This window comes from Phymastichus coffea, unplaced genomic scaffold (genome assembly GCF_024137745.1).
Source record: "Phymastichus coffea isolate CEN01 unplaced genomic scaffold, Cenicafe_Pcof_1.1 PCOF00004, whole genome shotgun sequence".
NCBI classification, from domain to species: Eukaryota; Metazoa; Arthropoda; class Insecta; order Hymenoptera; family Eulophidae; genus Phymastichus; species Phymastichus coffea.
In genome coordinates, this window is record NW_026706815.1 from 13074710 (window position 1) to 13087159 (window position 12450).

Below are 12450 nucleotides of genomic sequence, written 5' to 3' on the forward strand. Positions count from 1 at the left end.
AAATGAATGCTCTGTTCACTCTCCAATGAAGAGGTACAGCCCATGGTGATAGATACTGTATACTTTTGTGTTCGATTTTAAACGGAATTTCATAAACTTCATTTCTTCTGAAAAAAGTTTGCAAGAAAATATTTGAAAACATAGCTTTTCTTTCAGGCGACTTAGGGGGTTGCAACCCTTCTAGACGAAATCCATATATTTAACTAAAATTTTTTAAAAGATTTTTTTAGAGTTTATTACGGCGAAAACTGTGCATAAAATACGAAAATTTCGCTATAAAATGGTGTTAAGGGGTAGCTTTCACCCTCTAAATAGTTTATTCGGCAGAACAAAAGTATACATGTGTTTAGCTTTTTTGAACGTCATCGAATATGAAATAATCAGCATATTCTGCGATTAACAATTGCTTTAATTGTATGAATAACATTAAGGGGTAGTTGACCCTAGAAATAATAGACAATAGGAAAACCCCGAAACACGTCAATTTAGTTTTATTATTTTCTACTAGAATATCATTTTCAAAATTTTTTTAACATAATTTTTTGATTTTGTAAGGTAAAAATATACTTAAAAATACAGTTTTTCCTTTATACAACGTAGGGGTTGCAACCCCCGGGGACCAAATTGATGTGTGTCTAATACTTTTTTTATAAGTATCTTGTGTTTTTTTGTTTCATAAAAAAATATTCATTGCAACTAAATATATTGCTATCGAACTGCTTTTGGGGCTGTTTTTTTGGGGGGGGGGGGGGTTTCATCCCTTAGATAGCTTTTTCCGCCGATAAAAAAAAATACGGCTCTTTTATTTTTATACGAACTATAATATATCTCATTTGCAGAAAAATCGGTGGCGGAGGGTTGGGGTGGTTCCCTTGTCAATCCAGAATAGACGCATTCGAGTGGTGACCGCTGAGGCCCTCTTAGCGCGCATCCACGGTAATCCGGGTAATTTTCTGCGTCGATTTATAACTGTAGACGAAATGTGGATACACCACTACACTTCTGAGACGATGGAATAATCAAAACAGTCGATTGTGAAAGGTCAACCAGCTCTAAAGAAGGCGAAGACAATGAAATTGGCGGGCAAGGTTATGGCCACTGTTTTTTGGGATGCACGTGGAATTATCTTCAACTATTAGAAAAAGGACAAACAATCACCGTAGAGTATTATGCATCGTTGTTAGACCGGTCCAGCAAAAAAATAAAGGAAAAACATTCTCATTTGAACAAAAAAAAATTATGTTTCATCAGGACAATGTACGAGTGCACACTTGCTTAGTTTCAATGGCTAAAATTAAGGAATTGAAACTTGAATTAGTAGACCATCCACTGTATTCACGAGATTTGTCCCCTGGTGATTTTTTTTATTCCTAAACCTAAAAAAGAGGATTGCCGGACAATGATTCATCTCGAACGAGGAGGTCATAACAAACAAATGGCTATTTTGAGGAACTTTCAAAATTATTTTTTTAATGGCTTAAAAAACTTGAAGGACGCCTGGAAAAGTGTATCGAGTAAAAAGGAGATTATGTTGAAAAATAATAAAAAATTCTCCTAAAAAAAATAGTTTTTCTATCTTTTCTAAGAATTTGTTGACCCATCCCGTACATAACTAAGAATATAAACGAAATGTATATTGAGAATGTACTCAAACCTATCAGCACTAGTATGGAAGAATTCCAAGAGTAAGATTCAGAGTGGTCTCTTCGCATTATACTAAATTTAACTGTCAATATCAGTAAATCTAATCCTATGAGGGCTGGTTCTTACATTAAATTGCCAGAACCTATCAGAAAAAGGAGAGCCTGTCTAAATGAGCAAAACAATGATGAGTGTTTCAAATGGGCTATCCTCTCAGCATTACATCCGGTTGCAATGAATCCAAATCATGTCAGCGCATATACTATGCATCAGCAGAAGTATAATTTTAAGAATCTTACATTTCCCGTGGATCCAAGGTAAGTCGTTAAATTTGAATAAGAAAATGATGTTTCAGTAAATGTGTATTTTCTAAATTTGAAAAATGGCATCTACGAAGTTTCACCTTGGTATTTGACCGCTGAGAAGAAGGAAAAGCACGTGAACCTTCTTCTAGTGGAGAATTATTACGTTGATGTAAATGCTGAAGAAAATGAAAATCAAATACAACGTCCTCATATGCCTTATAAAGTACACTATGTATGGATAAAAGACTTGTCTCGAGTGATGTATCGATAAATAATTGTTATCTAGAAGATGTAAGTCGTATATTTGTGATCGTTGTCTGCACTATTTCCGAACTGAAGAAATATTGAAAATACACGATATTAATTTAAAAAATGTGAATAATGTGTAAAATTGTGCTTCCTGATGAAAAAGACAAATTTTTACAATTTAACAATTTGAAAAATGAGTGTCCTGTGCTGTACGAGTATGTTATGTATGCTGACTTCGAGAGTCTCTCGAAACCGGTGTCTAATGACAAACGCGTCTATCAACATTACAAGCCGTATAATGTTGGTTTTTTCGTGATGTGTAGCTATGATACCTTTAATTCACATTACCGAAGCTACAGACAGAAAACTATCGATATTAGTCCAGCCAAGTGGTTCGTATATAATCTTTATGACTTAACTATATACCTGCAGAAGTTATATAAAAATCCACCACCTATAAGAAATTTAACTTTTCATGAGACATTCAGCTTTCTTAGTGCTACAGAATGCCACATATGTAAAAAGCCCTTCAACACTGAAAAGGACACAAAAGTTTGCGATCATTGTCACTTTACGGGGAAGTAGCGAGGAACTGCTCATAGGATATGTAACATTGCTTATCAAGAATCAAGAACTATTCCCATATTTTTTCATAATCTCAGCGGATGCGATGCACACCTATTCATTAAAGAAATTGCGAATGAGTTTCCTGGTCAAGTTGAGCCTTCTTCTTCAAACAAAGAAAAAATATATATCTTTGACCAAATATGTGGAATGTAGTGACATTAATCTACGATTCGTTGATTCATTCCGCTTTATGGCTTCGTCTCTCGACAAACTGTCATTGTACTTGGAAAAACATGATATTCTAGAACGTCATTTCCAACAAAAAGATAGATACACCATACAGAAGATTGCTTTAGTGAAGAGAAAAGGTGTCTTTCCCTATGATTATGTATCATCATTAATGAAACTTATTAATTATTATTATCTTATTAAAATCTTATTAAAACTTCCCAAATATCTCTTCCCAAAAACAAGACTTTTATAGCAGTCTTTATGATTCGCATGTCAGCGACGAGGAGTAGGTTCACGCGAAAGAAGTTTTGAAAACGTTCAATATCACCGATCTCAGTAGCTCTTCGGATCCTTATCTCAATATTGATGTTCTCTTATCGGCTAAAGTATTTAAAAACTTTAGGAACAAATGTCGAATTGCGTATCTTTTGGATCCTGCTAACTATTATACAACACCTGGATTAAGTTGGGATGCTATGTTAAAATATGCAGGCGTAAAATTGGAGCTTCTCACGGATATCGATATGCTCACGTTTATCGAACGCGGTATTCGTGGAGGGATCAGCCAGTGCTGCAACAGATATACCGTCGCCAACAATTTGTACATGGGACTGATTACAATTCATAAAAAGATGACAAATATCTTATGTATTACGACATAAATAATCTTTATAAGTGGAATATGACTGAACCTCTTCCAAAAGGCGGTTTTAAATGGTGCGACATTTTATTCTTCTCTTTCGATGTTCCCGATGATTCACCCTTTGGATACATATTCGAAATTGATTTAGAGTATCTGATGGAAATTCACGACGCGTATAAAGATCTACCATTCTGTTCGGAGCACAAGTCTGCTCCTGAATCCAAACAGAAAAAACTCATGACGACTCTGGATGATAAAGAGCGTTACGTGATCCATTATAGAGCATTGAAGCAAGTAATAAAGCATGATTTACGTCTCAAGAAAATCTATCGGGCTTTGAAATTTAATCAGAATGCGTGGTTGAGGAAATATAGTGATTTGAACAGCGACATGCGTAAACAGGCGAAAAATAAGTTTGAAAAAATGCTATTTAAACTATTCAACAATGCCGTGTATAGGAAGACTATGGAAAAGCAAAAGAAACGCATCGATGTGAAATTGGTGAGCAAGTGGGTGGAGCGATATGGTACTGAAGCTCTCATAACTCGGCAAAATGTCCACAGTAGAGATATTTTTACGATGAGCTAGCGGTGATTCAAATCTTGCAAACGGAAATAACAGTGAGAAAACCCATATACATCGGTCTTGCTGTCTTAGACTTGTCGAAAACTCTCTTGTATCGAATCCACTATGACTATATGGTTAGTGCTGTGGGTGAGCATTGCAAATTGTTATACGCTAACAGGGATAGTCTGTTGTATGAGATCGCTAATATCAATATATATGACGTCATGCGTCGAGATATCCATGAAATTGATATCTCAAACTTTAAAAAACAAAATTAGTTCAATATTCCAAGAGCCAATAAGAAACTGTTTGGACTGATGAAAGGTGAGAACAACAGTGAAATCATGTTGGAGTTTGTCAGACTCAGCAGTAAATGTTCAGAATAGAAATCCAATAAAAAAGACGAAAGGTCTATAGAGTTCTGTTTTGAAAGCTACGATCGTATTTGACGACTATGTCAAGTGTCTTCGTGATTGAAAGAATAAAATTATTTTACCAACGAGGTAAATACAAAATATGCTACAAGTCATTTTTTCTTTTCTACAAGTTGAGTCGTTATTACTAATTTGTTTTTTTGTTTTTTTTTTCCTTTTACAGATGGATTTTACTCAACTAAATATTACTGCATGTGGTAAATTTAAATCCACCAAAAAAGTTAGTGAATTGACAGGATGCAAATATATGATCACTAAAGTAAAGCCAGTTAGAACACGATTTGGTGACAAAATGATTGTTGAGATTGACGATGAAAATTCTCAAAGTGAATGTTTTGAGAATCGAGTGTAACATTATCTCAGGTGCACATATGAATGGGAGTAAGGTTGACGATATTCGTGAATTTTTTCCTGCAGTACCACCTGGATATAAAATTATTGATGTTCCTTCAAATGTGATTTATCTCCCAGCTACCGTAATGTGTAAATAAATTACAATTACGCATTGTTGACCAAGACGGAAATTTAATAAACTTTCAACGTGAAGTGATAACAATTAGATTACACTTGAAAAGTACGTGATGGAAATTATTTAAAATTTAAATAGTAGTGGCGGCTATAAAAGCAGTAAAATACGTCAATCGTTATCGGAAAGTAAAAGCATTGATACATCAAAGCATAAAGTTTTATAACGAGTGAAATTGCAAACTCGTTATATCTCTCTCTCCCTAGTAACGATATGTAAATATAGCATATTTCTCCGAACTTATCCTATGTATTTATGAATTTATTATGTTTATATTCATTTATTATTTATATCTACATATGTAATTACCCTTCTGTTCGGATATAAGGTAAATGAGGTGAGAGACAGATGCGAGTACACAGGGATACCTTCGTGCGCGACAGCGAGGCGCGGATAGAGAGAGAGAGAGAGAGAGACTTAGTCGTGCCTTAGCGAGTGACCGCGCGCACTGATTGACTCATTAGAACGAAATCGAGAGTCGAGCCGGCGACACGCTAGAGAGTTGTTGTGTGGACTCGCGAGCGAGAGAACAGAGTTCTTTGTCCCAACGACTTTCCTTGCTCGGATCTTAGTTGTGACCAGACGCCTCCCTTTTCCTTCGATCTTGGAGTGAGTGTGCCCTTATCCAGAGAAGAATCGCGACGTCACCTGGCCCTGCAGAGAATCTACGCACGTGGGTCGTAGCTGCTAGAGCAGGACCTTGTTGTGCGCGGAACTCTCGTTAGAAGGAACCGAACCGCATAGTGTACGTGGTGCCCTACAATTCGTGCGTGCGCGTCTACGCAAATCGTGTGACTCGTTTGCGTGCCTAGAGGATGAGCACCGTCATTGTAAGTACCGGCTTGTTGGTTTACTCTCTCTCCATCCACCCTCTCAGCGTGCTCTCTCCCTCCTTCCGACCACTTTTGTTAACCTTTATTGATTAAAAATACTGTTCACCGTAAGTTTCTTTTTATTTAATCGTATCCCGCCGCCTACTTCAAACGTTCCACTTTTTCGCGCCTAAGCCCGCTCTTGAATCTTCGACTTTCGCGTTCTTCAGCCAACACTACGAATCTGCGCGGATCTGGCTGTCCTATCACCGGCGTGACGAGCACCGGAACTGAGAAGACGGACAATCCAGGAGGCTCCAGACTACGCTCGGACATTCCTCATTTATTGTTTCTTCTTTTTTTATATTTACGGGGTAAACCGGGCTGAATCCCCGTTATAGTTTCTAAAAAGTCTCGGCTTAAAAGTAATTTGTGGCGAAAGTAACTTGCATAATTTTTTGATGCTTTCGACGAAATTATGGAGAATATTCTAGAAATACAGTCACCTGTCGCCTTTAATGAATTCTTGGCTCGATATAAGATTTATACTTATTAACCGTACACTAATACATCTTTCAAAAATAGCGATGAAATTCGCATAGCTCATTGCGTATTTATGGTAAATTAGATGACGTAAAAAATATAATCTTAACGAATACCCTCTTTGTGAACAACGTCATCTGTCACTTGTTTGAGGAAATTAAGTATGAGCTGAATATAATAGAAATCGATAATCGCAAAGACATTAGTCTAACAACTATTACGAAAAATTAGCTATCACGTAATCTAAGTCAAAATTGGATTGCTGAAAATGCCGGATAAATAACAGAAAATGATCAGAAAATAATCAACGATGAAGAATACTTAAAGTGATTTAAATGTCGTTATCCAAACAACAAAAGTAGAAATAGCAACAATCATCGAAAACTTCAAAATCGATATAACGTGTATCGAATGGCTTAGGCCGTACGTTACTGCATCGAATACTCAAAAAATTTGTCTATTTGATTTTCTGAAAAAAGAAAGAAACTTGAATGAGTTTTCGTAGTTGGGAATTATATGATTATCCAATGCTACCTATGAAGACAGGTCATGTATGGACAGTCAAAACTGCAAATCAACTGGAAAAACCACGTTATGTCATCTGAGCTTTTCAAACTAAACGAAAAAAAATTCCAACAGTTAATGCTAGCATATCCGATCATTGCAAATTAGTAACGTGAAACGTTTCCTTAACTTTCATTGTTATCCGTATGGTAATCTTAATATTGAAATAAATAAGCATTAGTTTGCAATATTGTACGACATTTATGCCAATTTCCAACCGTCATACTACGGTAAAGTCTAAGAACTGATGCTAAAAAAATCTACTTTCATAAAACAAGTACCACTCATTGTCATTGATTGCTCTAAACAAAATGATACATTAAAGAACTCTGCAATGGATGTACGCTTGGAGTTTGAAACAAGGGAAAATATTCCTGAAGGAACTTCAGCCTATTGTCTCATTTTACATGATCGAATCATTCAATACAATCAAATAAGTGGGGATGTGAAGAAACATATTTAGAGAGTGGAGATCGTTGTATTAAAGAGATGACTTTTCCCTCAAGTGGCTCAGTAATAGCCAGAATGGAGTACGTAGTGGATATGCAAGGTTTCATGATTCTTGGCGAAATGTATGCCTTAAAGGAGCTAACGATACTTCTGCTTAACTATGACGAAGAACCACTCGTACGATTATTCAAACCTCCCTTCCCATGGTGAAAACTAACTGAAAAATGTAAGCGTCATAATTTTTAATGGAATTCTACTGCAATGGATTAGAATGGGACTCTGGTGATTTCAAGTACGAAGAGCATAAATTTATCATTACAGACACATTCAAAGATGCCACGAAAATTTTCATTTTCCATCCAGAGATCTGAAAAAAGAGTGGTTAGAACGATATGGCCTCAAAGTTTTCGACTTGAATGGTTGGGACTATTCTCCGTTGAAAAATATGAAACCAGTTAGTGTGTGTCCTAATCATAACGGTAAATACGTAATCATGTACGTACATCAAAACGTTAAATTTATGAAAAAGTTTTACATAAATGGTTGCTGCATGGATTCGGAAGAGCGATGAAATTATTGAAGAACGTCTATAAGTATTCTTTTAACAACTGACTTATAGAATAAGATTTATTTTTTATCAATAAGAAAATTTCATTTAAGAAAAAAACTTTGTATATATTTATTATTACACCCCTTCCTCGCTCCACCACTTTATTAATTAATAATCAGTACATACATGGATACACGCTCGCATGCATACAGTGTAATTAATTGTGCATACAATATATATGCACATACACGCACACTTAATTGGGGGGGGGGGAAGCGCGGGGACGCCGTAATAGTCACTTTTGGCTGTGTAGCTAATATACACAGTAATAACTATCAAGTGCTAGAAGTAATCGAGGCTCAGTTGTTAGAGGCTACGATCTATCGATCCATAGGACGCGAATACGGTTTCCCGTAGTGCCTGATCATTTTTTTCGCTGAGCTACATCTGCATTGCATATGCACATAAATAAATTATATGAATAAATTAAATTCAATTACACATAAATAAATTTTAATATTTAAAACGCATTTTAGATTGGGTGGGTGGGGGGAGAGGAGCTTGTGCCACAAGCAAAAGTTAATAGCCCCCGTATACCTTTTTTAAATGATGAGAAGGTTGTGGTTCATATCTCAGATCACTAAGTAAAATATGGTCATGGTGATTTTTGCCTCGCATTTTTACGCGTCTTTCACACAATCTCAGGTACAATTTAATTACAATTTAAGTACAATTACAATTCCGTTTTAATCAAAGTATTATTTCAGAAAAAATATCTATTTAAAATGTCTTGTTCGATATCATAGGGTAATATATAATAATCTATATTTTATGTTTAAAGATTAACGTCTACGGCAGCTTCAGTGTCATCTGCCTCTGTTCCCAGTGCAGCTCTGGTCCTATTATTAGTTGTTTTAAGTGCTATAGATGTACCAGTACATGACGTTTCGCTTTTATTCGCTATAGATTGGTTTGTGTGAGTATTTTTTGAATTGATACACATTGAATGCTGAATCGATCTGATAAGAGCTAGGACTCCCCTGTCTATGCCTTTAATACTATCAGTAAGTCTTATAACAAAACAAATTAGTTTCTTGTTTTATTTTACTTGGATAACAATTTCAGTCCTATTCAGATCGATACAACATGTAACATTTTTTAATAAGCTTTCATGATCTCTAATAGTTCATTGTATTTTATTTTTGACAGCGATCGTATACGAACCACAAATAATATGCTAGGAGATTGTTATGCTGCTGCGATTGTTGAACACTTGTCAAAAAAAGAATTAATGGCATTAGATGCGGCAGCGTATCAGGTAAATTTGCAATTTTATAATTATTTAAAAATAACATATTTCTATGAGAAGTTTTGTTTTTATCCAAAATAATATTAAGGTAGATAGATTCAGTGTAGGAATTCTGGAAGAACATGAATTAAAAAATAAATTAAATAATTGATTTTTTATTTAGTTCCTATTTGTCTCGAACGAAAATTATTATAAGGCGTGTGAACTTATGCACAAAAAGGTGCGCTAAAAACATTTTTTATAAGAAACTATTGACAAATTAATGAATAAGTATATCGCAGTTTGTAGATTGGTTATATTATGCCAACATAAATAATACATATTCGTTTAATAGGATAGCTATTTTTTTTTCTTTTTTTTTACAAGGAGTTCCGGAATCTTTTTTGCGGATTCCCCTTAATCTTGATGACTAAGGAGTTATGTGGGACTCCCAAAAAAAACAGGCTTACCCACTAAACCGCCACCTCCTTTATGTCCTTCCCCTAGTCAGGGACTATGTTGATATTACTTCTGACTGGAGGTTTTGTCTGTGTTCGTCCGTTCGTGTCGTTCCTTCGTATCTCGTTACGTTACGTCACTCCGTCTGCTCAATTATCTGTCAGACAGTTGTCCGCGTTCTTACGTCTCAGTATAGTTTCCGTATAGATAGCTACTAAACGCCACCATTCCGGTTCATGCAGCATCATCTCCACAATGTTATCGGGGGTGATGCTGCTGGCCGTTGTTTCTAGTTCTCGTCTGAGTCTTGTCCAGCGGTCACACGCGAAAAACGTGTGTTCCGCGTCGGCTCGTTCGTGTCCACAGTACTTATAGTCGGGTGTTCGTACTCTGTTCATATTGTGAAGGTACCGTCGGAAGTACCCGTGACCCGTCAAGAGCTGTGTGACGTAAAAATGTACATCACCAAATTTCCTTCCGAGCCATAGCCGCAAATTCCGTATCAGTCGTCTCGTCCAGTTAACATTGTGTTCTTCTATCCATCGGCCTTGTCACATGTCAATTGTCCTATCACGCTCGGCGATTGTCGCGTTCTTTCGTCCTATGTCAGCGCTGCTTCCGTAGATTCTTTTGCGTTCGAAGGCCAGGAGATCCACGGGTATTACGCCAGCCACCACCAAAACAGCCTGCGCAGAGACTGTTCGACAGGAGCAAGCGATTCGCAGTGCGCCCTGTCTCTGTACCATCATCATTGTCTTACAGTATTTCTTTGTCTTCAGAGAGTCTGCCCATATTTCCGCACCGTAAGGAAGTATCGAGTGAGCTGTCGACATTAACAGTCGCCGTTTCCCCGATCTCGGTTCCGTCGTATTTGCCATCAGGCGACTCAAGAATGTTATCCTCTCTACCGCTTTCCGGGTTATTTTTTGTATATGAGGCCAGAAGGTCATCTTCGTATATCAAGGGTTACCCCAAGGTACTTGACTTCTCTCTTGGTCTCCATCTCGTATGTCCCTACCCTCATGTGTATTATCGTCTGTATGCGTCTTCTCATGAGAAATGTCAGTTCCTTTTTTCTGTTGCGAGTTGCAGTCCGTGGTCTGTCATCCATCGTCCAACGCGTCTCATGATCTAGTTTAACGTCAGCTACGCCAGCTCGGGGGACCTCTCCATAATCACCGCCACCACGTCATCAGCGTAGGCAACGAGAGTCACTCCGAGCGGCATTCCAAACCGAAGCAAGCTATCGTATAAACCATTCTAGAAGTCAGGTCCCAGTATCGACCCCTGTGCCACTCTAGCGGTGACCTGTCTCGTTATTTGTCCTTCGATCGTCTCATTCGTTATCCGTCTGTTTTTCAGGTAATTCTTCACAACCTGAAATAGGTATGGTGGGATTCTGAAGTTATTTTTCAGTGCCTCCGAGATATCCCCCCACCTGTTGCTGAAACGTCAAAAGCATTCCTAATGTCAAGCGTTGCCAGCAACACTATAGATCGTGCCGCGTGGTCTGTCCAGTTCCAGGAAAGAGTCGACCACCTTTTGGATCGTTTGAATCGCTGACCGACCCCTCCTGAAACCAAACAGCAAGTCTAAGAAACCCCCTCCAGCCTGTATCGCGTCCATTAGTCTCGGTCTCAGTAATTGTTCAAAGAGTTTACCAGTCCTGTCAAGTAAATTCAACGATCGGTACGCCGAAGACATGCCAGGATTGCTCCTACCACTTGGGATAAGGACCAGACCCCAAAGCCTTGCGTCTTTCCACCAGTCGCTGAACGTTCCTATCACTAAGTATAATTGTATAGGTTGAGAAGTATCTCCGGCCGTATACGAGCCACGAGCCGGAGGATCTAGGCCGGTACTCCGCCTGGTCCGGGCGCCGTGCCCGTCTTCATCGCATTCGTTACTCTAGTGAGCTCCTCAACGGCAAAGGCGGAGGGCACCAGTACGTCCACGTCATCCATCACGTTTTTCCTAATATGATGCATCGGAAACATCCGTCAACAATCCGTACTGCTGTTTCGGTATCTTTGATTTCCGGTGGGATTCCCCATGGATCCTCGTTCACCTCCTCAGAGAGCTTCCTCCAGCAACGCGTCTTGCTGTTCCGTATTGCTTTCGTCAGCGTCTTTCGTGCGATTTTGTATATGGCCTGGAGATTTTCCCTTTCGGGTCCTCCCCCAGCTCTTGTCACTCGTCGCCGATTTACCAGGCTTATCCTGCGTAACTCGGTTATCTCATTCATCCATCAGTATTGTGGTTGTCTTTTTTGTATCTGTCGACGTTTCGTCATTGTGCTTCCGCACAATCTGTCTATTAGTATGGCCGTCTCGTCTGTCAATCTTTCCGTTCTTCACCGGCCCGTCAGCTCGGGGAGAATTTTCACTCCTGAAGCTGGTGCTGTCATCAACTCCTCCGAAAATTTTCGTCCGTCGAGTTTATGTAGGTTCCACCGCGGGGATTGGTGGGTTCTCGTTCCGTCCGTCGGCAAGAATTCGAAGGCAATGTAGTGGTGATCGCTGACTGTATGGTCTTCGATCATCCGTCACCTCCTCAGCCGTGGCAGGATTCTGTCCGACGTCATCGTAACGTCAGGGATGGAGTCTCTGACTTCTGGACGT

The 12450-nt window shown here is 38.4% G+C and overlaps 1 protein-coding gene across 4 annotated transcripts in view; it reads left to right on the forward strand.

Moving 5' to 3' along the window:
* LOC131666605 (excitatory amino acid transporter) overlaps positions 1–12450 on the forward strand; it is a 521775-nt gene that overhangs the window by 343324 nt on the left and 166001 nt on the right. For all 4 annotated transcript variants that reach the window (XM_058939426.1, XM_058939436.1, XM_058939453.1 and 1 more), the window contains 2 exons: positions 8924–9058; positions 9292–9400. In XM_058939426.1, coding sequence (XP_058795409.1) covers positions 8924–9058; positions 9292–9400 — 244 coding nt within the window. The remainder of the gene's footprint in view (positions 1–8923; positions 9059–9291; positions 9401–12450) is intronic.